This window comes from Sorex araneus, chromosome 2 (assembly GCF_027595985.1).
Source record: "Sorex araneus isolate mSorAra2 chromosome 2, mSorAra2.pri, whole genome shotgun sequence".
In the NCBI taxonomy this organism is placed as follows: Eukaryota; Metazoa; Chordata; class Mammalia; order Eulipotyphla; family Soricidae; genus Sorex; species Sorex araneus.
This window is the reverse complement of record NC_073303.1, coordinates 306,977,977-307,002,994: the sequence shown is the minus strand read 5'-3', so window position 1 is coordinate 307,002,994 and position 25,018 is coordinate 306,977,977. Positions and strand designations below refer to the sequence as shown.

The following is a 25,018-nucleotide window of genomic DNA, read 5'->3' as shown; positions in this document are numbered from 1 at the left end:
ATTTTATTGGTGGCAGTATAAAAGGTTAATTGTTTGGGGGAACAGTGCCATCAACCTTGATTACTAGTATAACATTCTGCTTAGGACATAAGGCAGGTGTTTTTTGTTTGTTTTTTAATATATCCTTGTGAAGGAAATGTTATAAAAAGTTACCATATAAAACACCCTTGTGCTTCCTGGAGTAATAGACCTTGTATCTTAGAAACATACATAGAAATTTATAGTAACATAGAAACAGTGAAATGAATTTGTATCTATTTGTTTTGACCATTCACTTTTAATTTGAAAAGTATTTGTAATCTGAGAGGACTAGTCCTTGTAATGTGATTTATAAGGAAATGATGCCCCTGGGGTACAAATTTGACAAACTGGATCAGTTTGTCCTGCTGAGCCTGAGGGGACTCTCAGCCCACCCTCTACTTTTCCTTACTACTGTTTGCAGACCTTTGTGTTAGGTTATGCTCTCTCAGGCCCCGTGTTTTTCAACCAGACTTCTTTCTGTCCCTTAAAGATTTTGCCATCTTTGAAAAATGTAACTTAGTAGCCAGTTATCCTTTGTGTGTGTGTGTGTTTGTTTGTGTCATACAATCTTGAAATACCAAACATAAGTAACAGGCAGATTGAATTGTGCTATGTAATTTGCAGCCTGCTGATGTGAGAGGTTTTGTTTGGATAGAAAAAGCTGAAGTGAAACATATAACCATTTTAGCACCATTTTTCTGAGTGCTCTGATTGTGAATGAGCAAAACTTCCTGCTCTTCTGTATTTCTGGACTCCTTGAATGAACATGTAGTATATGCTAATTACATATGGGGATGTGAGAAGAAAAATTGCGGACAAATATTTTCAGGTGGTTTTGGACAACAGAGGGTGGGCTGGAGAGAGCCCACAGAGAGAGGATGGGGACTTGGTTCTAAGGGAGGAGGAGGCAGGGAGCCTGAGGGAACTCTCAGCCCACTTGGCTTTTCCTCGTTGTGTTTGAAGACAGTGGTGTCAGGGGCTAGCCTAGTTAGCACAGCTTAGAAGGTAACAGATTTCTTTTGCTAGTTTATCTTTGCTGAGACTCACTTGATTGACAGAGATTTCTCCACCCAGAAAGTATGACTGATTTTGGCAATGGAAAGAGGATACTTTGGAGCCCTTGTTATCTAAAAAAAGTAAGGCTGGGGAACCTGACTTTCCCTTCCCCTCTTTAAAAAACTCTTCGGGTTGGGCTTCCTGAGCATGCGTAGTCTGGGGATTACTCAACAAGCGTGACCTAAGGCTGGTTTTGTAAATGTTACCAAACCTATGACTTAACCACAGATGTTCTTCTATTGTTGTGTCTTATAATTGGGATTGAATGGTGAAAGCTAGTTCTTGAGACCCAGATAAACCCATATTCTTTAGGTCTTTATGTTGTATTGAAAGTGCTTTGTCACAAAGCTTAACGGGAGTGGGTTTGGGGGGGCAGGAAAGATTGTGGGCTAGAGAAATAGCACAGTGGTTAAAGCACTTGCTCTGCATTCACCTGACCCAGGTTTGATCTCTGACAGTCCGTATGGTCCCATGAGCCCCACAGGACATGACTCTTGAGCACTGAGCCAGGAGTAAGCCCTAAGCACTTCTGAGTAGAGTCCCCAAGCAAAACAAACCAACAAAAAACCAAACAAAAGTATAGAACAGGATGCTTGCTTTGCGTGTGGAGGACTCCAGTTTGATCTTGGCACAATACATGGTCTCCCAGCACTGTCAGGGGTCACTCCTGAGCACAGGAGTAGCCCCTAAGTACTTTGGGGTATGACTCCAACCTACCTCCTCAAAAGAAGAACAAAAGCCATACAGTTGCATAGTACACAGTAAGTTGATTTGTGTGCATTTTTGAAAAAATTTTTTAGGGGTTGGGGACCCATTTGTCGGTGCTCAGGGCTTACTCCTGTTTCTGTGTTACAGATCAGTCCTGGGGGACTCAGGACCATATATGATGCCAAAGATCAAACCTTGATCGTCCTGTGTGAGGCCAAAACCATACCCACAACACTTTCTCTCTGATGCCGCATGTTAACTTTTATCATTGTGTGTGACTGGTATGGTCCAAAAATTAAACCAAAGCAAAATAAAGTGAAATTATAGATGTTTATTATAGGAGATTTAAAAGTTAATACAAAGAAAAACTTTAGCATTCCGTCATTTATAGGTTAACTATTCCTAACATTTTTGGTTCTGTTTTATTTCAGTCTTTGGAACTGCTATATATAGATATGTACTCTTTACATTTCACTAAACATTGTTATGATCATTTTACACATGCTATTTCTGGTTTTTATATAATGCAGAAGTAGTGTCCTAAAATTGTTAAGTGCTATTGTTTGCGGTTGGCATAATTTTATTTTACAGTGACTGACTGCTTAAGATATTAGACTTAAACACTCAGAGTATGTGCTAATTTTAATATTCTTAGTTGCTATGCACAAATCGATAGAATATTAAAGCTGGTAGGGACTGAAATGATGGAGTCTAGTTCTGTAATTAGAGAAGTGAGAAAAATAAGCTAGAGGAGTTGCCCTTTGCCTAATATTATTACATTGTTTAGTGGCCTGAAATGATTACTGTAGGAAGCAGCTTTTACAATCATTTGAAGCCGAGAAACTGGGGTATTGAGATTTTAATCAGCACATTTCTTAAAGAGCAAGTTGGGATTATTTTTTTTACATGCTCATGTAGAGAGAAAAAAGTAAAACTAATAGTCTAGTATTGAATTGACAGAATATTTTAAAATTACATTTTCAACTATCAGTTGATGGATTTAATGATTTATGTATATATTGCTGTTGTTTATATATTCTCCCACTTTACTGATAGCGATGATTCTAAAAGTGCAGTCTTTTCTCTTTGAGGAGTTAGTTATTATCAGGATCATTATTACTTTTTTTACTTGGCAGTTGTTTATATATTCTCCCATTTTACTGATAACGATCATTCTAAAAGTGCAGTCTTTTTGAGGAGTTAGTTATTATCATGATCATTATTACTTTTTTTTGCTTGGCAGTTAAGATGGCCATATTTAAGTAACCATCATTTTTGGTGGAGATAATAAAGTGACCTTTAAAGTTCTGACTTTTTAAGTTGCACATTCAATATTAAAACCTTTCCTTTGGTTTTGAACAAACACTAGTTTTCTGCAATATTTTACAGTTTGAGGAAAATTTCATGACTTTGTGATTTTTTGCATTCCCCCCCAGAGAATAGATGGCTTATGAAAATGAAATGGAGTTACTGACAATTTCCTTTCCACCTTGGGAAGAGCTCTGGGAAAGGCTAGGGCGACACTGGTGTGGTGGGTCCTGATGTGTAGGAGTCCAGGCCTGTGAACATGGCATTTACAGGGGCTCCCCCGCCCCCTTGACTTGGAAAGTTCTGTCCAGCAGAGCCAGAGGTGCTCTCCACCAGGCCTGCTTCCTGTGTGAGTACCTATTGTGGAGCCTGGGCTGAGTGGGAGGCCTGTGAGGGGTGGTTTCCCACCAGTTCACAAGGCCGCCTCTGGGCCATGTAAAGACACATTCCACTGAGGGTCAGAGCAGCAGTGGCGGCCAGAAGCCCTTGCAAAGAAAGATATTTTGGAGTTCCACTTATTTATAGTGGCCAGTGGAAAATTAATATGCTTCTAAATCTATTTTTAAAACTAAAAGGGAAGTCTTTTATCTGACAGTGTTTGCTGAATGCAAATCAATTAACTGTGGCTTATTTTGATTTTGTTAATTTGTCTGTGAAGTTCACAGTCATTAATTACTCTATGTTTGAGACTGGAGGTTTTCGTTTTTTTTTTCCTTTAAGAGTTCTGCTTTTCGGTTCTTCAATTATAAGGCATAATAGTCTGTGGAAAAATGAAAATAAAATCAGTGGCCCTCGAAAGTACTAGAGCCTATAAAAGTGCTTACTGAGTACTAAGTGAAGAACCCCCAAAAAAGTAAAATAGCTCAGAGCAGATAAGATTCTTACTTGAGCATGGCAGTGCAAAGTGACTTGTTTCCACTTCCCTGGTGTTGGTCATGTGCTTTGAATTGCAGCATAAATCTGATTAGAGGGGAAGATTGACCAGAATCTCCTGGGAATGACTCTGGATTTCTTCAAGTCACACAGGCCACAGCCAGTCCCTGAGCTCCAGCTTATGGTCCCAGCAGGGGCCACACCCAGTGGTGCTCAGAGACTATTATTAACTCTGCTCAGCCGTTCTGGCTGGGGGTCTGTGGGCGACACTTCGGGGTTGGCAGCATTTAAAGCGAGCTCAGGACCCCCTGTACTATCTCTCTGGCCCTTCAGCATTCATGTTCTCTCCAGCCAGCTTTCTGCCTTTCCCAAAGATTGTAACCAGCTCGTTTGTTTCGCCAAAATCCTTGACAAGAATCCATGCTGGAATCTGGATCGCTTTTTTAAACTGAAGGTGCTCAGGGGATCCCACAATGATGGGGATTGAACCTGGGATTCTTTCACAAGTGCTCCATCTTTTTGAGGAATGTCCTTGGTTCTAAACATACTTTTACTTAAAAACAGGTCTTTGTGGAATAGTAGTTTTTAGTGCAGTGTCTGTGTGTTGGGAGGGGGGTGGTCCTTGGGGAGTTCTGAGACATTTATGGTGGGACTCGTGAGGTCACAACTTTTTGAAAATCTAAAGTTTAAAAAAAATAATTCTTTTGATTCTGAATTTTCTGTAGAGACATTAAACGGGAAACACTGTGTGTGTGTGTCTGTCTGATTGTCTTTAATGCTTTTACATGAGGGTAAATATAAAAATCAAGTTAGAGAACATACATTTTGTATCAGAGAAAAATTGTAAATGATTTTTCTGTAAAGATTTTTAAAGTTTATTAGTGAACTTCCTAAATTAAGTATTTGCATGATTCAGCACAAAGGAGTGTCTTTAGGAGGAGCTAAATAAGTATTCATTAAATACAGAGACACATGCACCCCTTACATTTTCTGAACAAATTACATCAGTGTAATTAAAAATGTCATCAGTATTCACAGGGAGTGTTTAGAATATAGGCAAGTCCCATGGTTTCAAACACTGGATAGATCTTTTTGCATATATATTACATACCTACCAATTATTATTTTGTCTATTAAAACAAATCTTAATCTCTGTGGTTTATGACAGTTTTCCTCCATAAATGAAAGAAGATTTCTAAAAAGAAGTCACATTTTTGTATTTAGAAATTTTATTCTGATTTGGTAATGTGACTGCATACATACCTCAGGTTCAATTTTTATTATTCTAATCTGAAAAAGTAAAGACACTCTTATGTGTTGTATTTGCACCTGATAATTTATTCTTTTTAAGTGTAATTTCATGTGAATTTTCCATTTCAGTCCCTTATAAACTGTGAGGAGCGCCTGATATTTGCTTTGTATTCACTCACAGTGAAATTCAGAGTTGCTTATGAGAATGTCATCAGTTGTAATAATTCCTTATGAAATAGCTTCATTTAGATAGATTTTTAGAGTGAGAAAAATATAATTAACAAAAAAGAAAATAGTATCAGAAATTGCTGCTGAACTGTTAGAAATTTCTAAAATACAAATCTAATTATAGACTAAAAGTAATGATTCTTATCAGTTGAAATTATTTTCTACTGGCAGTGTGTTTTCTTTAACATCTATTTGTTATGCATAACTGAGTTTGTAAAATAAACAATAGGATTCTATATGAATTGATTAAAATAGCCATTCCGGTGTCTTGGTTAATCAGAAAGATTGAGACAGGGACATATTTTGAAGATGGACTCATCTTCTAGAACACGTAAGACTAGAATAGAGACCACAGCTGGTAGACCAAATTTAGACATTGGAGCTTATCTCAGATGAAAGGTTTCATAGAGCATGGAGGTCTGTTAGACTTTATGTGTTTTTTGTCAGATGGATGTGGATTTGATTTTATTACTGAGTATAGCATTTCAGTCTAAGGCTTTTAATCCTAGAATTCTAGGTCGGCAAATGGCACATAGTGGGTATTCAGTAAGTATTGGTTGGAACACATAGATGATTTTCTTTGTTAAAGATTATCGTAGAAGTTACCTTTGGGACATTATTATTTTATTTTTTATTTTGAGGAGAAAGCTTTGGACATACTAAAAAGAAAAGAATCTTAAAACACTTTATGCCAAATATTTTGTTCTACCAGATTTCTTATCAGTGACTTGCTAAATCCTTTGTGTGTGGAGTTTCTTTTGGGGGGTGGGGTGGGGTGTAGGGTGGGGTTTCGGCCACACTTGATGGTGTTCAGGTCTTACTCCTGACTCTGTGTTAAATGATCACTCCTAGTAGCCAGGTGGTGCTGGTGATGAAATCAGGCTCAGCTGCAGTCAAGTAAGCCTTTAACTTACTGTACTATTTCTTTAGTTTCTATCTCTTTGTAACATCTAATTAAAAATCACCATGGATGGGGCCGGAGAGATAATACAGTGGGTAAGGTACTTGCCTTCCATGAACCCAGCCCTGGTTGGATCCTCAGTGCCCAGTATAGTTCTCTGAGTCCATGAGGAGTGATTCCCGAGTGCAGAGCCAGGAGTAAGGCCTGAGCACAGCTGAGTGTAATCCCCATCACTGGAATAAGACAGTGGATTGCTCTAGAAATTGTTAAATCTCAGTGAGAATTTATCAAAACCTCACAGTTATGACTTTGTGTAGGAGAACTAGAAACTGGGTAGGAAGGAAATATACTTTCACTAATGTCTATGAAAGTTATCATATCTTTTGAATTGTGTGTTTTTTTTTTTAAAGCTTGCTAACCTGATTTTTCAATTAGCTCTTTCACTTCTGGGTTTCATTACCAAATCTTAGAGGCTGCAGTCTGCCAGTGAAAAGATAGCGTTGACTTCTTACCATCACCTGAGTGTCTTTGGGTGCTTCTCTTAACGTTAGTATTTCTCTTAACCTTAGTTAACTTCTCTTAGCCTTAGTAGCCTCTTCTATAAATGGAGAAAATCACCTACATTACTTCAATTTTTGTAAGACTAAGCTGGTTAAGAAGTAGCATGAAAGGGCTTCACGTTCTGCCCTTGACCCACCAGGGGGAATAATAGCTCCTAAGCAGCACTTTTTCCAAGCCTTTCCCAGAAAGAAACCAGTTTGCAACATATTTTATCTCTTACAAAGAGAGGGTTATGTGCGACAGTTAGATACCTAAACTTGTTACACAAATGGGAATTTAATTCATAAAATTTAAAAACAAAAACAAAGCAGTAAAACATTTAGGTTGCATTTAAGGAGAATCCAGAAGTTGTATTAAAGCCCACCTAATGTAGATAAAATAAAACAGACACAGTGGACCTTTGTTGGGACCCCATCAACCTCAGCCCTCCTGCAAACCGGAACTGTTAAGGTACTTGAGATACCAGGCAGGTGGCAGTGGCTGAGGGCTGGCTAAGTTAGAATGAATTTCTGGTGCTTCTGATTTTAAATTCATCTTTGTCCACCTTCCCATACAACTTGGTGGGAAGGAGGGAAGTCCTGGAGGTGGAGGGGACCTTAGACTGACCCTTTCCACTCTTGGATTCGTGTTCTGGACTCTCTCAATTTTCTATGAGAGACAGAGGGGGAGAGAGGAGCGAGAGAGAGAAAAGAGAGAGTGAGAGAATGAGAGAGAGAAGAAAGAGTGAGAGTGAGAAAGAGTGAGAGAGAGAGAAAGAGAGACAGAGACAGAGAGACAGAGACAGAAACAGAGAGAATGGATGGAGTTCACTGATCACACCTGCTCCCTGGACGAACAGTGTAGCAAAGTTAGCTTGTGTGTGTGTGAAAATAAGGCTCATAGGTTGAGATGTTTCCTTGAAGATACTGAATTGCCATTCCTGAGAAGTCAAGGATGTGAGATTTATTGTACCACTGGGATAACTTAGAGTCTAGAGTTTTAATAACAATGTTTAGGTATGGCTGCAAAGGTCTTTCAGCACTGTTTGATCTAAAGCAAACTAAACCTTAGCTGGTTATTTCTTTCTATAGCTGGTATCCCTTTCTCTGCAGTTGGTATTTGTGGAATAGAGCTGTTATTTGAATATGGATGTGGGTCTAAGGTTCAGAAACTTGATACAGTGATGAATTTCTTTCCTTTATTTTGTGTGTCATTAACATTTTGGCTATGTTGGGGGGGCTTTGGGCACAAACTTTCTATAGTCAGGCAGATTATGATAGCAGTCTATACTATTTGCATATAATTCTTAGCTATGTAGACCCTCCCCACCCCTCCCAGCAATGCCTTCCTGATTTTGAAGTTTTGAGTTCAGACATGTCCATGATTTGTCCTTTGTCCACACTGAGAAACAAAAGCATCTATGCGTTCTTCTCTCCGTTTCCCTTTCATTTGTTGTTCCATGGCCTAAGTACTGCACCCTGGTTTCCTTGCTTCTGGAGCAGGGACTCTGGACTGCAATGCCACCAGGATTGAACGTGTCATTTGGAGGGGTGCCAGGATTTGAATTTTCGGTCTCATGCCTGAGAGGCAGTTGCCCCACCACCAAGTTCCCTCTTACCCTACTGTTCTAGAAGGTAGGTAGGGCATGTAGCCCTTCATGCTGTCTGGATCACAGTGGCTAATCTTTGCTTCTTGCTTGAACTCTTCACCATTATTTCATTTTCATCTGCAATACTGTTTTTTTAGGGCATTTTTAAATGCAAGCATTTGATTTTTGATTAATGGGACTGCTCATTGAATTTAAATGTTGCAACCAAAATCTCATATTTATAATTGCATCTGAAAAGCAAGAATCGTTTTCGGTTTGAAAACATTTTCAGATAGCCGTGATTTAACTTCACTAATGAGTTCATATCAGACAAGCAGATAAATTCCAGACTCTTTGTGCCTCAACCAACCAACCAGCTGGGTGCATACCTCCAGGTATTGCTCATGTCTCGAGAGGCTTTCTGCACGAGCAGTTATCACCATAGCTCCTTCATTCACGTGGCAAGCCATGGCAAGAGTCTTCCGCAGCTGGATAGAACTCGGCTGTAAAATTAGATTTCCCTGGCATAAGAACAGTGATTGCTATCATTCTGCTCAGGACATTGTTTTTTCCCTCAAATTTTACTGAGATGATTCTTCTTACACAGAATGCTCGGGTTGGAGGCATATAAGTAGGAGAGATGGAGAGTTTCTGAGTTTGAGTAAACCTCTTCAGTTTAATCTGTGTTGAGTGAGCACTGTGGGCTTGACAATTGTATTTTGGAAACAGAGGTGGTTGTGCATGGCAGCTGGTATTTGAAACAGTCTGGTGAAATCAGAAAGGTGGAGTTCAAGGCTAGCCTGTACCTTGTCATCTTGGGTACATGTCAACCGAACAGAGCTCAGGGAGTCTGTGAACCAGTCCCAGTGTTACTCGCCCCAGCAGTGCTCAGGCCTGAAGGAGCCATCCTGCATGAGCAGTGCTGGGTGATCTGCTCATTTAGTAGAAAAAATTACTCACTCAAGAAATCCCAAATTAGAAAACACTGATTTTCCTATACTCAGTCCTGGATTTCTCTCTTCCAGTGCTTCTTTACCGTAACATACTGGTCCTTTGAGGTGTTTTTGAATAGAAGGGATACCAAAAAACCCAGTGAAGATCTTTAGTTTTTCTCCATAACCTCCCCTCTTGGTTTTTGCATCATTTGGTTTGAGTTTTAGGAGCAAATGAATGTGTAAGCTGGACCAAGTGCCCAGACCGTGCAAGAGATGAGAGTAAGGACAAGCACTTATAATACCATCCCAGCTTTCTTGTGCCTGGTGGCAATGCCCACTGGAACTTCATTAATGTCCACATGTGAATTCCATGTGGTTGGTGTCATGGCTCCTATGCCGGGTCAGTGTTCCTGAGGACAAGAGCCCAGCCTCTGTTCCCGGTGGCAGGAAACTGGGGAAAACAGATGTTCATGGACGGGTGAGCAGCTGTTTTTCAGTGTTAATGGGAAAGATGGGTTCACAGTGTTTTTCTGTTTTGCTTCAATTGTTTTTACCCCTGACTTAATGCTGTTCAACACTTTCTGTTTTTGAGATCAGAAAGCAGTTTGTTGTCTTTCTCAGAAGTTTAGAGTTTTTATTGGAAGGCTAGAGATGATTACTGTTTACAAAGTTTCTGAATCTTGAAGTATCATTCAGGATGTTTACCTTTTAAAAAATAACATGGGCCAATCCTCTCAGGCCTTATTTCTACTGTCTCTAAGAACAAGTTGCCGCAAGTGGTGGTTGGTGGTGGGGGGAGGGAGGACAGGTAGGACAGAAAAGGGACCAGTATGACAGTGATAGTTGGAAATGATCACTGTGAACAAGAGCTGAGTGCAGGAAAACAGGTAATGGGATATACATGATCACCTTTCAGTACCCAGTACTGCAAACCAAAGAGAAGAAAGGAAAAGAAAAGAGAGAGAGAAAAAGAAAGAAAAAGAAAAGTGCCTGCTATGTATGAGGAATGGTGGAGGAAGGGAAACGGGAACGTTGCTGGAGGGAAGTTTACACTGGTGAAGGGATACATGTTGGAACATTGTTGTATTGAAATCCAATCATGAACAGCTTATAACTGTGTATCTCATGGTGATTCAATAAAAAGAATAAAAACCAACACAGAGCAGGAATGCTTTTTGTTGTTTCCTCACAAGGAAAATAATACATGACACTGTGACACCTGGTCTTTACGGGAATATGTTATGGTGACCTGCTTGTCCCTCTTTTCTTCTCTCTGTCCATTTGATCCTACCCCTGTCTTTATTTTGCTAATAAATTTTGCTAATAAAGTTTAGAAAGGATGACCACACATTTCAGCAATCTTATATTTGTGACTCAGATCACACAGTTGTGCCTTGTGTATCATGGGGCTTTGGACTGAGAAGTGTTTTGCTTGGGGAATTTTGTACTGTGTAGCTTTGTGGTGATTACTCAGCACACTCATAGGTGCCACAGCTGACGACGCTCTGAGGCGATCTGGAGGGACTGCTCTCCTCTCCAGTGTATTTGTCACTGAGCAAAATGATGGGACCACGTCATTGTGCATGAACAGAGGCGGAGTGATGGGGCCACGTCATTGTGCAGAAACAGGCGGGCTGTATGAATGGAATTTCATGAAAGCAGCTTTTGTTTCACTTTCCTATGCGATATGTTTCTCTGTCAACATTAGACTTTTCTAGATTTTTCTTTGGCAGCTATGGTACAAAAAGCATAATCAGTTGCACAGATGTTCGTTCTAACAGAAGAAGATTGAGTTCTAGTAGACATAGGTTTTACACTGGAACCCATCTAGAAACTTGCAATCACTCTAAAACATTAGCTCTCTCAGAGTTACTTTGTTTCAAAGAGAATTCAATCATTTCTTGATAACCTCTGAAAGCTGTCTGATCCCTCCCTAGCACAGCAAAACAAAACCCTCCCTGTTTTGTGTGATTCAGTGTTTGTCAAGTTGTCATTCTGAGTATTCTTTGAGTTTGTTTCCTTGCCTGGATTTGTCTTGAATTGATAAAGAAGTTTCTATTCCTTATTGCAAATAGTTAGAACGCATCTATAATTTGTAACTATTTTTAAAAAACCTGGCCTGTAATAGAGCCTCACTCTTTATTCATTTGCAGTTTTTAGAGGAGAAAGAAGTTTTCTCATTGTTCAAATTATGAAGCAGGCTACGGTTGTGCTGATGTGCCTGTGATATTATTTTTTTCAGCTTGCAGAACAAGCATTGGAAACAAGCAAAAAGTCACATTCTGTTCACATTGTTTGAAGGTGGCAGCCTAATCTGTATTTCCTTGGAAGAGAACTAAGCTTTGTGGAAGATACAGAATCAGAGGTCACTTGGGGTGTGCGTTCTGAAGATTATTCAGGTTTCTGTTATAGCTTTCTCAGTTTAAGAAACTTAGTTTCTGGGGGCTGGAGTGATAGCACAGCGGGTAGGGCATTTGCCTTGCATGCGGCTGACCTGGGTTCGAATCCCAGCATCCCATATGGTCCCCTGAGCACCGCCAGGAGTAATTCCTGAGTGCATACCCAGGAGTAACCCCTGTTCATCACCGGGTGTGACACAAAAAGCAAAGGAAAATAAAAAGCAAAAAAAAAAAAAAAAAAGAAAGAAAGAAACTTAGTTTCTGAAAGTGCATTTTGAGTTACAGAACCAAGTTAACTCTTGGGGCACATTCTTCTACCCTGGTTCCATCACTGTGCCACTTTTAAAAACCCTGGACCTAGCCCAAGAGTCAGTCAGAAGTCACTTGAGGGCAGAGGGGACAGTGAGCCTTAGTGCTGGGTCTGCAGCCCTGTCTTGGGTATCAGCTCTGCCCTCTCAGCAGGGCAGCTTGCTTGGTTTTGGTGCTTGCTTTGTCCTTTGAGTGTTCTCACCTCCCTCTCTCTCTCTTTCTCTCATCATCATCATCATCATCTGAAACTAATTTCTGTACTGCACTTCTAACTCACATCTTGAATTAATGTAAGGAAATTTGGGTCATTGGCCCACAGAGTGAGGAGCAGGACATTTTTTACTAATTTGAAGGCCAGGTTCACAGATTTTAAAACTCGAAGCAGTGATTAGGGCATTTTTTTTTTAAGTTAGAAATTCCTCCTAGTATATAATTGCTTTCGCTGGCTATTGGAGATGGGGCTGTAGCACTCCCCTGAGAATCAGGTTTTTCATGAATTTGGCCAGTATGTTTTTTCTGTATAGGCTGGGGCCAAAATACCACGGAAAGCCTTTTTTAGACTCTGAGTGGGGGAAGCAAAATAAGAGGAAAAAGTAATAAGCCAGTTGCCTAGAGTAATGTAAAAACTGAAGACTCTTTGTAATAGTCCTTTAAAATAAGGTGTTATTTAAAAGCTTTTGGGGGTATATTTGGATGGAATTAAATATCTAGTAACAGTGAGGATCTGTTCATTTTGTTTTCCAAAGTGCCCAGCCCCCACCGTGCTGTTAGCACAGCCTGACTTGCTGATGCTGGACCCTGCTGGCAGGTAGCAAATGACCTGCTCTCTTCAGAAGGAGGGAACTCGCTTCACCACGGAGTGCCCACATGGCACCCACTCCTGTCAATCAAACGAGTAGAACTGGCTGGGCCTAAAGCACTTGTGGTTTTAGTGTTAGGGTGTGTGGTTAGGGGGAGAGGTTGTGAGGACCCGTGGTGGTTACCAGGTTCTTTGAGATGGAAGTATGGGTGAGAACAAAATAATGAAAAGGGGCAGAACCTTGGAGCGGTGAGAAGGGGATTAGTATTGTAGCTCTGGTGGTCCACTTCCCATTTTGTTGATTCTGAGAAGTTCTGGGCACATCATTTTGCCTTTGACTGGAGTAGTGCTCTAAGGGTGGAGTCATCCCCGGCACTCTGTTATGTGGATGTGGGACAGCATTGAGTAAGACACCCAAGTTCTCTGACCCGTTTTCGGCTGGCCCAGAGAGATGTGTGCAAGGGAGACCCAGAGCAGGAAAATGAGTGGCCCGTCAGGACTGTTCCTCTTTAGACCTGAAATGAAAAACAGTTCCAGCTTAGTGACCCGGAGATCACACTGCTGGCCCAGTCGGCTCTGGAGGTGACAATGACGAGAGTTCTGAGCACCTCAGGGAGCTCCTGCGGCCCCCCAGGGCCCATCCCCTCTAGGCGTGTGCATGCCGACTCACTTTCCCTGCCCAAGGGAGATGCGAGACTGTGAATTAGGATTGTGCCCTCGGATTTGAAGGAATATGTGGTTCATGTGCTACCTAATGAGGAAAAGGAAAAATAAAATTGCACATGAGGACTGAAAAATAGGTAAAATTTCTCTGAATATCTAAGTTTAAAATGCTCCAGGAAGCCTGTGGCACATCACTTTATTTGCCAAACACTATATTGTAAACAGCGGTACTACATGCATCTCTGAGAGAGAAAAAAAAAGTATGACCAACCTGTTCTGTAATTCCTCTTGGATTCTGTAATACAATGAAGTAAGAAAACACATAATTTCTACCCACAGTCATTGCAAATAAAAGTCATTTTTGTCCTCAAAGTTAACCGTTTGGTAATAAGCCTACATGCATGGTTTCCTTTATAAATCCCACTTACAAAGTGTTGTCAGCTCTCAGGTATTTCACAATTCCTAGGTCTCCTCAGAGCTGTGGGGTTGAGGCACGCCTGTTTATGCTGGTGCACGTGCAGTTTTGTCTGGGTTACCAGTCAAAACAGAGGAGACTCACCTTTGAAGAACAGTCACCACTCGATGATTGCTGTGTGACAGGCCTCCCCAAGTTCCGGGACTGGGACTGGCTGAGCCTCTTTTTAACGGTCAATGTGAGTGTGTTGTGGTTCTCCCAGTTAACCATCTGAATATTTGGCTTTTCTCTTGCATCTGGACAGCTCATAACTTTTCCTTCTCTCATCGCTTTGAAATAACTCTGAAGATGCTGTTTTGTGTCTTCTGTTTTATGTGTTGCATCAATGTTCTTTATTCTTTTAGAAGTTTTCTTTTTGCCTCACCTCTTTTCCTTTTTTTCAGTCCATGGCACTAAGTTGTTTATTCTTTTTCTAATTCTCCTTTTTTTTTTTTTTGCCTCACTTCTTGTTCTTCTTGCAGTCTGTGGCACTAACTTATTTGTTTCATGATAATGTAAAGGGACAGGTTGGCAGGGAGTTGCTTTGGTTAATATCTGGACATTATCTTCCTTGGAGGTGGTTTATTACCTTCTCAATGCATGCCAGGTAAATGCAAAATATCCTGTGCATGGACATGGGGCGTGAGATGAAGGAACACTGTTGGCTGTGTTTACCATCTCATCTAGATGAATCTCTTCCCTTGTATTCTAGTCAGGATGAGTTTTGGTTAGCTCTAGTGAAACTTATGATTAGAACAAAGAATAGATTTAGCATGCTGATTGTCTTCGAGGAAAGAGGATATGTGAATTTGCTTATGGGGAAGTGAGACCGAATGGCATCTGTGTAGTGACTTTCAATAGCTTTACTCATTTTCCCTTTCTTCTCCATGATTAACAGAGTGCCTCATTCTGTGGTTGTCCTGAAGCATTAAGAGTGTTTGATGGTTCCAAATTCCCGCCGTAGACTAAGGAGTAGTTTGTTCTCTGACTTCTGTGGCTTTTTTTCCTCCCTAGTAATCTGCAGTAACCATTGCTCATCTGTGTGATGGGTGATAATTATGTAGAAGAAAATAAAAAGGAAATAGAATTTAGCCATCTCTATCTTTATACAATCGTTTGCCTCTGCAGTTTTCAAATGCCTATAAAATTAGCTTTTTGTCCCATTGAAGTTGATTTTTTGGGGGCTTTTACAATCACATATGGACCCCCAAATTCTCCCAGTCTGTGGCCTTTTCCCCCATTTGCTAAACTCGGAGTTTAGATCTTTAGTTTCTACTTGACACTTGTGTTTAAGGATGTTGCGTAGTGGGACTGGCCTTGTTAGCAAGTGACATTGTGTTTAATGGAAAGCCAAATGGAATACTTCTTAAAGAGAAATTGTTGGTATTAAGACATAATGTAGATGTTGAAATAATCTTTGGTATTAAGGACAGGGAATCAGCAATGCCTCTGCTTGGCTTATCTCCCCAGTCCCTCTACTGAGAAACGATGACAAGTATGAATAAAATAGCACTCTCAATTGGACTTAAATCTCAAAGTCTAACTAATAATGAAATGCTGTCAGTTTGTGAGTTGAACCACATGTAGCATAACTAGCAGCAGCCTAAAGAGGCCTAAAGAGACTGATGAAGGACTTTCCTCCTCCTTGTCCCCACCCCAAGCCCAGAGCTGGGTCATTATTCACTACACTCTAGCCTAGTGCAAAGAGCTAAAGGTTAAAAGGACACAGGCGCATGCCTGACATCAGCTAATTCTTTCTCACTGCTTTATTGGTTGTTCAGAGAGAGCAGATTCCATCCTGATGCTTTAGTGGGGGGTAACTAGAACTCTAGTCCTGTTGTGAGAGCTTTGGCTTTCAGTAGTAAAGGGGGGTAGAGGGGAGACAGTGTAATCTGCACCCCTTGCACACCAGCAAGTGCTTGGGACTTTCTTTAGGAAGGAGTGAGGACAGGATGGAAGGGCATGGAAAGCTGATTCACCCCGACTTAACCTGACTGGATTATCTTCTACTTTCCCATTTGAAATTTTGAAGAAGCCTTAAAGCATTGCACTTAAGACATGGGCCTGTTTTATGTAGCCAGTCTTTCCTTGTGTGCTAGTGGAATACTGCATCTTAGAAATAAAACTGAATGAACAACCACCAGAATGCCCTCATTTGACTTATCCAGAATCAGTGAAGTCAGGAGAGTATCACTGGAACTGTCCTAGTTAATTTTATTGTGAAAGAGTTGGTTTCCTTCAGAACAAACTATTGGGCTTTGCATTTTGTACTTTATTTGCTTAGGAACTGAGTAATTGCCTCATAAAACAGCATGATGGTACTATTAACACTGAATTATAAGACCTGTTATTAAAGAATGTGCTTCCCTAGTTGGGACAAGACGTCGTTGTTTGGTGCTTAAAATAATTAGTTCCTCCAAGAGGGGTTATAATGAATAGTGTAAAGTTTTACCAATTTAAAAATAAAAAGTTTACAGTCTCTTGGGTGGCTTTTATGCACCATTTGATATGTCCAGAAAAGGGCTTTCTTTTGAATGAGATTGGAGAAGGAGGTTTCTTTAATATTCAGAATAGATATATTTAGGAATTAGGAGAAATAATTGATTTCTCCCAGCTCTCTGAGATACTCATTAAAGAGTGACTCCTGTTTCACCTGATTTGGATATTGAGTATTATAGAATTCGTTGACTGGATAGTCTTGAATTTGAAATGTGGGCAGACTTTATTATGAATGATGGAAATTTTAACTGTGAACTACATATGGCAATTTGTTTCTGAGAGAAGTTAAAGATATGTGTGTATGTGTGTGTGTGTGTATGTTTACCCTTTTTTGCTTATATTGTTAAGCTTCTTGCTCCATAAATTTTAGGCATAAGTGAACACTGTGTAAATACTTCTTAAAGAACAAGTTATAATTCAAAGTAGGGATCTACTGTTATTTTCCTGCTGTTGTATTGAAAAGCTAGATGTCTTGGCAACCATTATGGAACAAGTGTGAGCTTTCTGTTGTGTGAATGCTTGCCTTAAATTATTCTGTGGAAACAATGGTATCTGCCTTTCTTCTGCACAGAGTGCCATTAGTTTTGCCTAAGCTACAGGAAAGACCCAGCTACACATACTGATAAAGATGCCAATATGCAATAGGTTCGGTGCCCTGTAGAGAAATGATGGGAGTGAGAGGCTCAGAACGTGGTTCATTACCACATTGATGGTGAAGTCAGAAAGGGCAATTGCAGTTTAGGCAGTTATCTGTTATTTAGTTGCTTGAATTAACTGCTACTGAACAGTGTTTGATCCTCATTAATGAGAAAAACTTTTTATGGATCATTCTCTTTGGTTTTGTTTGCTCATTTCCTTGGAGATAATGATACCTTTAGTTTTTTTGTTTGTTTGTTTTGTACTCTTATCTTTTTAAAATGTTATCTCACCTTATTCTTAAAGATCCCTTGGTGTAGGTAGGGTAGTTCTGTTTAAGAGACCCATGTAGTTGTGTTCACATGTCCACCTGGACTCTTAGGCTTGTGATCTCCTGGTTCAGATTAATTTCCTGACTCTCCTTTATCCATAAGATCGGACTCACGCAACACTCTGAGATTAGTGTCATTTGAGTTTCAGCTTGACCTCTACTTAGTTTTTTGTTTTGTTTTGGCAGCATACCTGGAAGTACTCAGGGTGTACTTCTGGCTCTGTGCTTACTCCTGGCAGGTTCAGAGGACCATACGAGGTGCCAGAAATCGAGCTTGAGTAGACTGCAAGCAAAGCAAATGCTTTCCCCGTTGTTGAGCATTCTTATTATTATATTGCTCCAGGCCTGCAACAGTAGTTTTTTTTCATTTAAAAATTATTATTATTATGGCTTTTTGGGTCACACCCAGCGATGCTCAGGGTTACTTTTGTCTCTGCACTCAGGAATTACTCTTGGCGGTGCTGGGGGTACAATATAGGATGCCAGGGACAGAATCCAGGTTGGCCATGTGCAAGGCAAATGCCCTCCCCACTGGGCTATCATTCCTGCCCCAAGGGGGGGGATTTTTTAAACATGTGTGTGTATTTTCAGTTCTTTTAGTTTATTAAAAATTGTGATTTTTTTTTTTTGCAGGAAGCCAGTTGAGGGAAGTTCTCCATGAATGTACGTCACAATGATGATGACCGACCAAGTCCCTCTGGAGCTGCCCCCATTGTTAAACGGCGAGGTAGCCATGATGCCTCACATGGTGAACGGAGATGCAGCTCAGCAGGTGGGTGTAGTGTGAGCAAAGCGTCATGCATGTTGCTTAGATGATATCATTAATTGAGCAGTAATTTTTTTTTCTTTATTTGGTTCATACACGGGATGCACAGGGGTTACTCCTGGCTTTGCACTCAGGAATTATTCCTGGTCATGCTCAGGGGACCATATGGGATGCTGGGGATCAAATCCTGGTCGGCCTCGTGCAAGGCAAATGCCCTCCCCGCTGTGCTATCATTCCAGCCCCTTGAGCAGTAGTTTTATCCATATATTTAAGGATCCAAGTTTCAATGTGATGAGTTCCATGCTCCCCCAAACCCCAGGGAATATTAAATGAGTTTTTAAATGATCAGAAATTCTGTGGGTTTTTGTTTGTTTGTTTTTGTTTTTTGAGTACAGCAAATCTTACCTCATCCAGTTAGTATTCTTTTTTTTTTTTTTTTTTTTTGCTTTTTGGGTCACACCCAGTGATACTCAGGGGTTACTCCTGGCTTTGCACTCAGGAACTACTCCTGGCGGTGCTTGGGGGACCATATGGGATGCCGGGGATCGAACCCGGGTCGGCCGCGTGCAAGGCAAACGCCCTACCCACTGTGCTATCGCTCCGGCCCCCAGTTAGTATTCTTAAGGCATCAAAATGTCTGATTTTTTAAAGTGGATCATTTTGAAAATATGTACAAGTCTTTGGAATACAGTGACTGTTTACTCATGTTGTATATTGTGCTTGACTGGTTTGCTTGGTTGGCCAAAGCCAGATGTGCAGTGGTGGGTTCATTTTAATTTCATATGGGGTAGTGTTGGAGAGGGAGGGTCTGTGGGTGCAAGGGTTGTGCATAGAGATTGAGAATATTCTGGAGAAGCAGAATAGGTGCTAGTGACCCCACCCTTGCTCCAGGAGCAGTTTTCCACACGTAGAGCCTGTTGCTGAGAAACCATGACACTTACTTTCTATAACTCTCTTTTGTCACTACTTAAGATTACAAAAACATGTTATTTTTGAAGTCACTCACGTAGCAGTTGGGAAAATTTTTAACTGTCAGATGAAGTTTTTACAAATTATTTGAGAGGCTAGGAATGTGACTCACCGGTCAACCACATGCCTCACATGTTTGAGGCCCTAGTTGTCTTTTTTTTTTTTTTAATAAGTCACTGTGAGATACAGTTACAGACTTACAAGCTTGCATGATTACGTTTGGGTCATACAATGTTCCAGTACCCATCCTTCCACCCATGCCCATTCTCCATCACCAATGTTTCTAGTACCCCTCCTGCCACTCCCACGCCTTGATTACAGCACCACACACATTTACACAAATGTACACATACATATTTTTGTATACACAAACATTGAAAATTTATTATCTCTGATAGCTTTAAGTTTCTTTTTAATTGAATATCAAAAGTTGGATTTGCTTTCACCTGTAAATTTTGTAGACAAAATAAATGCCATTTTGTCTCTGTGCTATCTTAAAATTCCCCCCAAATTTTATTAAAGCACTGTGATTTACAAAGCTGTTTCAGGCATATAATGTTCGAACATCAATCCTACCACCGATGTGGCCTTCCGTCTAGCAATGTCCCCAGTTCCCCTCCCACTACCAAACTTGCTATTTGATTAAGCACGTAACAATTTTTTTATTTATATTGCTTGCTTCTTCAAAACTTAAAGGAATGGCAAATGGTGATATCAGAAAATAAATCAATAAGTCAATTGATGGTGATTAATTGCTATATTATTTTAATCTATTTCAATAAATTAAAATCATTTAATAAAATATAATTTGATCCCTGGACTGGAGCAATAGCACAGTGGGTAGGGCATTTGCCTGGCATGTGGCCGACCTGGGTTTGATTTCTCCATCCCCCTCGGAGAGCCCAGCAAGCTACCAAGAGTATCCCGTCTGCACGGCAGAGCCTGGAAAGCTATCTGTGATGTATTCTATATGCCAAAAACAGTAACAACAAGTCTCACAATGGAGACATCACTGGTGCCCACTAGAGCAAATCCATGAACAATGGGGATGGCAGTGTTACAGTGCAATTTGATGCTTATTGTCATGTACATAACTAAGTTTTCAACTCTGGCATCTAAAATTATTGAATTAAATTTTATTCTGTACTTGGGTCTGATTGTTATGCTATCGTATCTTCTTCTCACTAACCAAAGCACCGACATCAGTTTTATGAAAAGTAGAGTTGGAAACAGTTGCTTAAAAAAGATTTACTCAGACTATATTAATAATTGAACTAAGTTAATCGTGTGATGTTAGCATGCATCCCCCGTCCCCTCCCTGAATTTAGCTTAGTACAATGATACTCTATCCATCACAAGTACATTAATACTTCGTACAGACATCCATCGGGTTTTATTTTACTGCTTAATAATTAATTATTACTACTTTCCCTCTTCCGTTAGACTGAGCCTCTTAAGAACAAAGAACCTCCATTAGGTGCCCAATAGTTTGAATGAATTTCTTTTTCTTACCGGTTGTAGGTGTCTTTCTTCTCGACTTCTTTGGTTCCTCTGCTGGATCATTTCCTCTAGGACAGTAGCATTGTTAGTCGTAAGCACATAGAGAGTTATACCTTCTGCCCACGTGATGAAGCTAAAGCTCTTCATTGACTGTGGCACATCCCCTCCAGTTGCTTCTTTCTATCCCTGCACCCTTTCCTGCAGTGCTTCTGTAAGGTAGAGACCCTGTGTCCTTGTCTCCATTTTTCTTTTCCTCCAGATTTCTTCTCTAGCATCTCTCACTGCCTTCTCCAGGGTGTCAGCAGCTCCTGTCAGCTGTAACACAGGAGCAGTTGCTGGAACCGTGTGTTGCCAGATCTATTCCATTTCCACTCCCACTGTCAGATTCTAAGCCACAGTGTCTCACGAGACTAGGACAGTCCTCACTAGACTCTGACTTTAATTTTGCCCCACACGAAAGCACTTGCCACAGAGCAGTCCTGCTGGGTGACCTACTCAGAGCATAAACTGCGTTGCCTTCTGCAGGGTATGCTGTGGCCCCTGTGTGGTGAGTCTCTGACTTCTTGTTGCTGCATTGCTGCATTCCAACCTCTCATAAACATGTCTCAAAGTTCCATGGCTTCAAGGTGCAGTGTTTGGTGTGCCATCTTTTTACAAATTAGAGAAAAAAAGAACTACGTTTTCAGCAATAACTAAAACTCGGAGAGTGACACTGTTCTCCTGATGTAGTCACCCAATTCTCACTTGTGCTTGTAGGTCTTACGGAACTTCCTGTTCATACTCTTGCATGTCATTTTGTGTTTGGATGATGACTCTCTCATGTCTATAATTCATTTTCCACAGAGCAGTCTTCTGTTATTGCTGAGCTGGTCTGTCCTACCCTTAGTCATAGAATTTTTCAGTATTTCTGTCAGAGTAGACATTTTTTTTTTTTGCATTTTGTGTTTGAGCCTGGCAAGCTACCCACATTTTTGGCAAGATATGCCAAAAACAATAACAAGTCTCCGAATGGAGATGTTACTGGTGCCCGCTCGAGCAAATTGATGAACAACAGGAGGATAGTCCTACAGACAGTGATAAGAATGGAAAGACCTACTGTGGAGATAGTACAGGCAAGATGACCTCTCTGAAAAGACAGTGGACAAACATAAGGTCTTGTGACATTTCCTACTTTCTACGTACCTTAAGTCTAAGTAGAAACTGCCTAATGATTTTGGTTTATGTGTTTCACTTTAATTTCACCTGAGAATCTTTAAGTCTAAAAAGGGAAACCTATTTCACTTTTTTTTTTTTTTTGCTTTTTGGGTCACACCCAGCGATGCACAGGGGTTACTCCTGGCTCTGCACTCAGGAATTACTCCTGGCGGTGCTCAGGGGACCATATGGGGTGCTGGGAATTGAACCTGGGTCAGCCGCATGCAAGGCAAAGGCCCTACCCACTGTGCTATTGCTCCAACCCCCCTATGTCACTTTTTATAAACACTCAAATATCAAGGTTCTCCAGGATGCAGTAATATTATTCTAAAAGCAAAAAGTCTCATGGGAAGAAAATGTTTCAGTCTTTCTAGTAAGTCAATCTTCTTTGACGTAGAAACATGAATGTGTGCATGTGTGCCATGCAATTGATTGACATTAACCCTGGATTGCTTTTTATGGGCCACAGTTATTAACTGGGAAGAGCCCTTTCACAAGACCAGGCCACAGTTTAGCCTGTGTGATGCTGCTGCTTCTCCACTGAGGCTAACCCCAGGTGTTAGTCTCTGGGTCTGACATTTTTCATCTTCTTTTTGCACCAGCCCTATCTTGTTTCCTTCCTTAGGTCCTCTCCTCTTTACTTGGAATCCAAACACTTCCCATAGGCCTAGTTCAGTGTGACAGAGGCCACAGGGTCTCTGTGTGGAATGGGAGTTGAGGTTCGAGGGATAGTCTGACCAAAGAGCTAGCAAAACCTAAAATGATGGAGAAATAGCAGAGAGGAAGGATGGTGGGTGGGGCATGGGACAGCAAGTTACTAAAAGGAGCAAGGACCAGTGTGAGGGCACAAGCAGTTTGGAGTGTCCATGGTTGCCTGAGTGTCAGACACTTGCTGGGCTCCATTTGGTGTTCGTTGCTCACTGTTGATTCTTCCTGATGTGCTCCCTGGATCTGCAAGCGTAGTCTCAGGACACAGAGGACACGCCCGAGAAGACAGTGTGTGCTGATGCTCTTGGCAGGTCTTCCTGTACTGCTGGGGGTATTGTTTTAAGGAAGGTAGCATTTTAGCCACCTCTCAACTCTCCTTTGTCAAGAGCACTGGCTGTGAGACTACGCTGTGTTCCCGTGAGTGAGTGTAAAGTGAACCTTATCTAGTGTGTGTTTGCAGGGTTCTTAATACTTTGCAGCTGTACGGAGGACATTCTCAGCATTTCTACATATGCAAAAGAACCACCGCAGTTACCAGAAAACTCTTCAGTTCCCACCACCCTCCACCTCCCGATTTCTGCCCTGGTGGTTTCTGGATTTAATTAGGTCGAGTTCTTGGCAAGATTAGCTGCTCTGTTCTGGCTCTCTGAGAAAGACACACTGTTAATTTTCATTATCTAAAGTCACGTTAAGCTTGAAATGTTGGTTTGTCATTTTGGATAGGTAGGAGGAAGAGGATGATTCTTTTCTTAAAAATGCAAAGACCTCCTGTGGAGATAGTACAGGGCTTAGGAGTTATGGCAGCCCCCCAACCCTGGTTCAGCGTCTAGTACCACATAACTTCCCAGCACCACCTGGGTGTGGCTCTGGAGATCCCAACGGCCCTAGGGTGGCCCCTGGTAGTCTCCAGCCACACTGGGTCTGAGCGGCACTGTGTCCTCTGACCCTTAAATTGGAACTATTGGCTTGGTTTGCCAAGTATTGGTGGGAGAGACCCTCTGACTTTCTGAGAACTGTGGGAGAACCCCTACCCACCCTAAAGTGCTATTCTAATTATGAATGAAGCTTTAAAAGAACTTACTACAACTATAGAATGAATAAGGCAAGGATAGCAACCACATCATGTTGTGAATAGAAACAGCAGTTTCATTATAAAACTCAAGTGAGGTTCAGTCCATAGGCTGTACTTCACTTTCTTGATATTTATATACACATCTATGGGGTTAGTCATTACTCTATCCACAGAGCGTGGGCAATCACAATCGCAGTTCACTTTAGGATACTTATTACCTGGAAGACAAATACTGTAAAAGTCACCCCCATTCTTGACTTATTTAGGCAGCTGCTAGTGTACTTCGTAGAGAACTGTCATTTCATGTAAACAAAGTCATCTAATATGTGGCTTTTTGTGTCTTCATTCATTTGGCATAGTATCTTCAAGGCTTAGCTATGTTTTAGCATGTATCAGTACTTTGTGTTTTTATTAGCTCTAAGGCTAGATTATTTAGCTTTTGTATGGGTATGCCACATTTTGTTTATTTACCAGTTAATGGATATTTGAATTGTCTGTTATTATTATTATCATCTAATAACTGCTCCTTGGTACTTCTTGATATTTGTACAAACTTTTGTGTGGATTTATTGTCTTATTTCTCCCAGATATATCTATGGTGAAGCTGAACTACTTTATTTTGTACTTATAATTTTGAAATAAAGAATTTTTGCTTCTTTTAGAATTTATTCTACCTCTGTGTTGATCAGCATAGCTAAATAAAGTTTCCTTTATTATGTATAACTGCCTGCTGCTCCTGAGTTTACTACTTGGGTTTCTATCAGAGTTTTACATAGCTATCTGAATTACAGCTAATGTACTTACTTCAGTAATTAGGATATTGCTTTCTTTGCCAGTGTTTTCAGGACCTGAAAATTACATATTAGTTGTTATACATTTAGCACATGTTAGGGATTTAAAAATGTACGAGTTAGTTTTGAGAGCGCAAGAAAGGAAACATTAGTCCAGTTTTGGATTTTTATTATGATTCCATTATTTAAATAATCTGAGGAATTATAGGAACTACCAGTTATTAAGAAAACCATGGTCTGGAGATATAGCACTGGAGTTGTATGCAGCTGAAGTGCAGCCGGTAGGGCGTTTGCCTTGCACACGGCCGACCTGGATTCGATTCTTCCATCTCTCTCGGAGAACCCGACAAACTAACGAGAGTATCCTGCCCGAAAGGCAGAGCCTGGCAGCTACCCGTGGTGTATTCGATATGTCAAAAATAGTAACAGCAAGTCTCACAATGGAGACGTGACTGGTGCCCACTCTAGCAAATCAGTGAACAATGGGACGACAGTGCTACAGTGCAGCTGACCCGGTTT

The 25,018-nt window shown here is 40.8% G+C and overlaps 1 protein-coding gene across 3 annotated transcripts in view; it reads left to right on the top strand.

Annotated features, from left to right (window-relative positions):
- The window catches only part of FNDC3B (fibronectin type III domain containing 3B), a 362,568-nt gene that overhangs the window by 63,800 nt on the left and 273,750 nt on the right, over nucleotides 1-25,018 (top strand). For all 3 annotated transcript variants that reach the window (XM_055128349.1, XM_055128351.1, XM_055128350.1), the window contains exon 2: nucleotides 18,133-18,271. In XM_055128349.1, coding sequence (XP_054984324.1) covers nucleotides 18,161-18,271 — 111 coding nt within the window. In that variant the 5' untranslated portion in view covers nucleotides 18,133-18,160. The remainder of the gene's footprint in view (nucleotides 1-18,132; nucleotides 18,272-25,018) is intronic.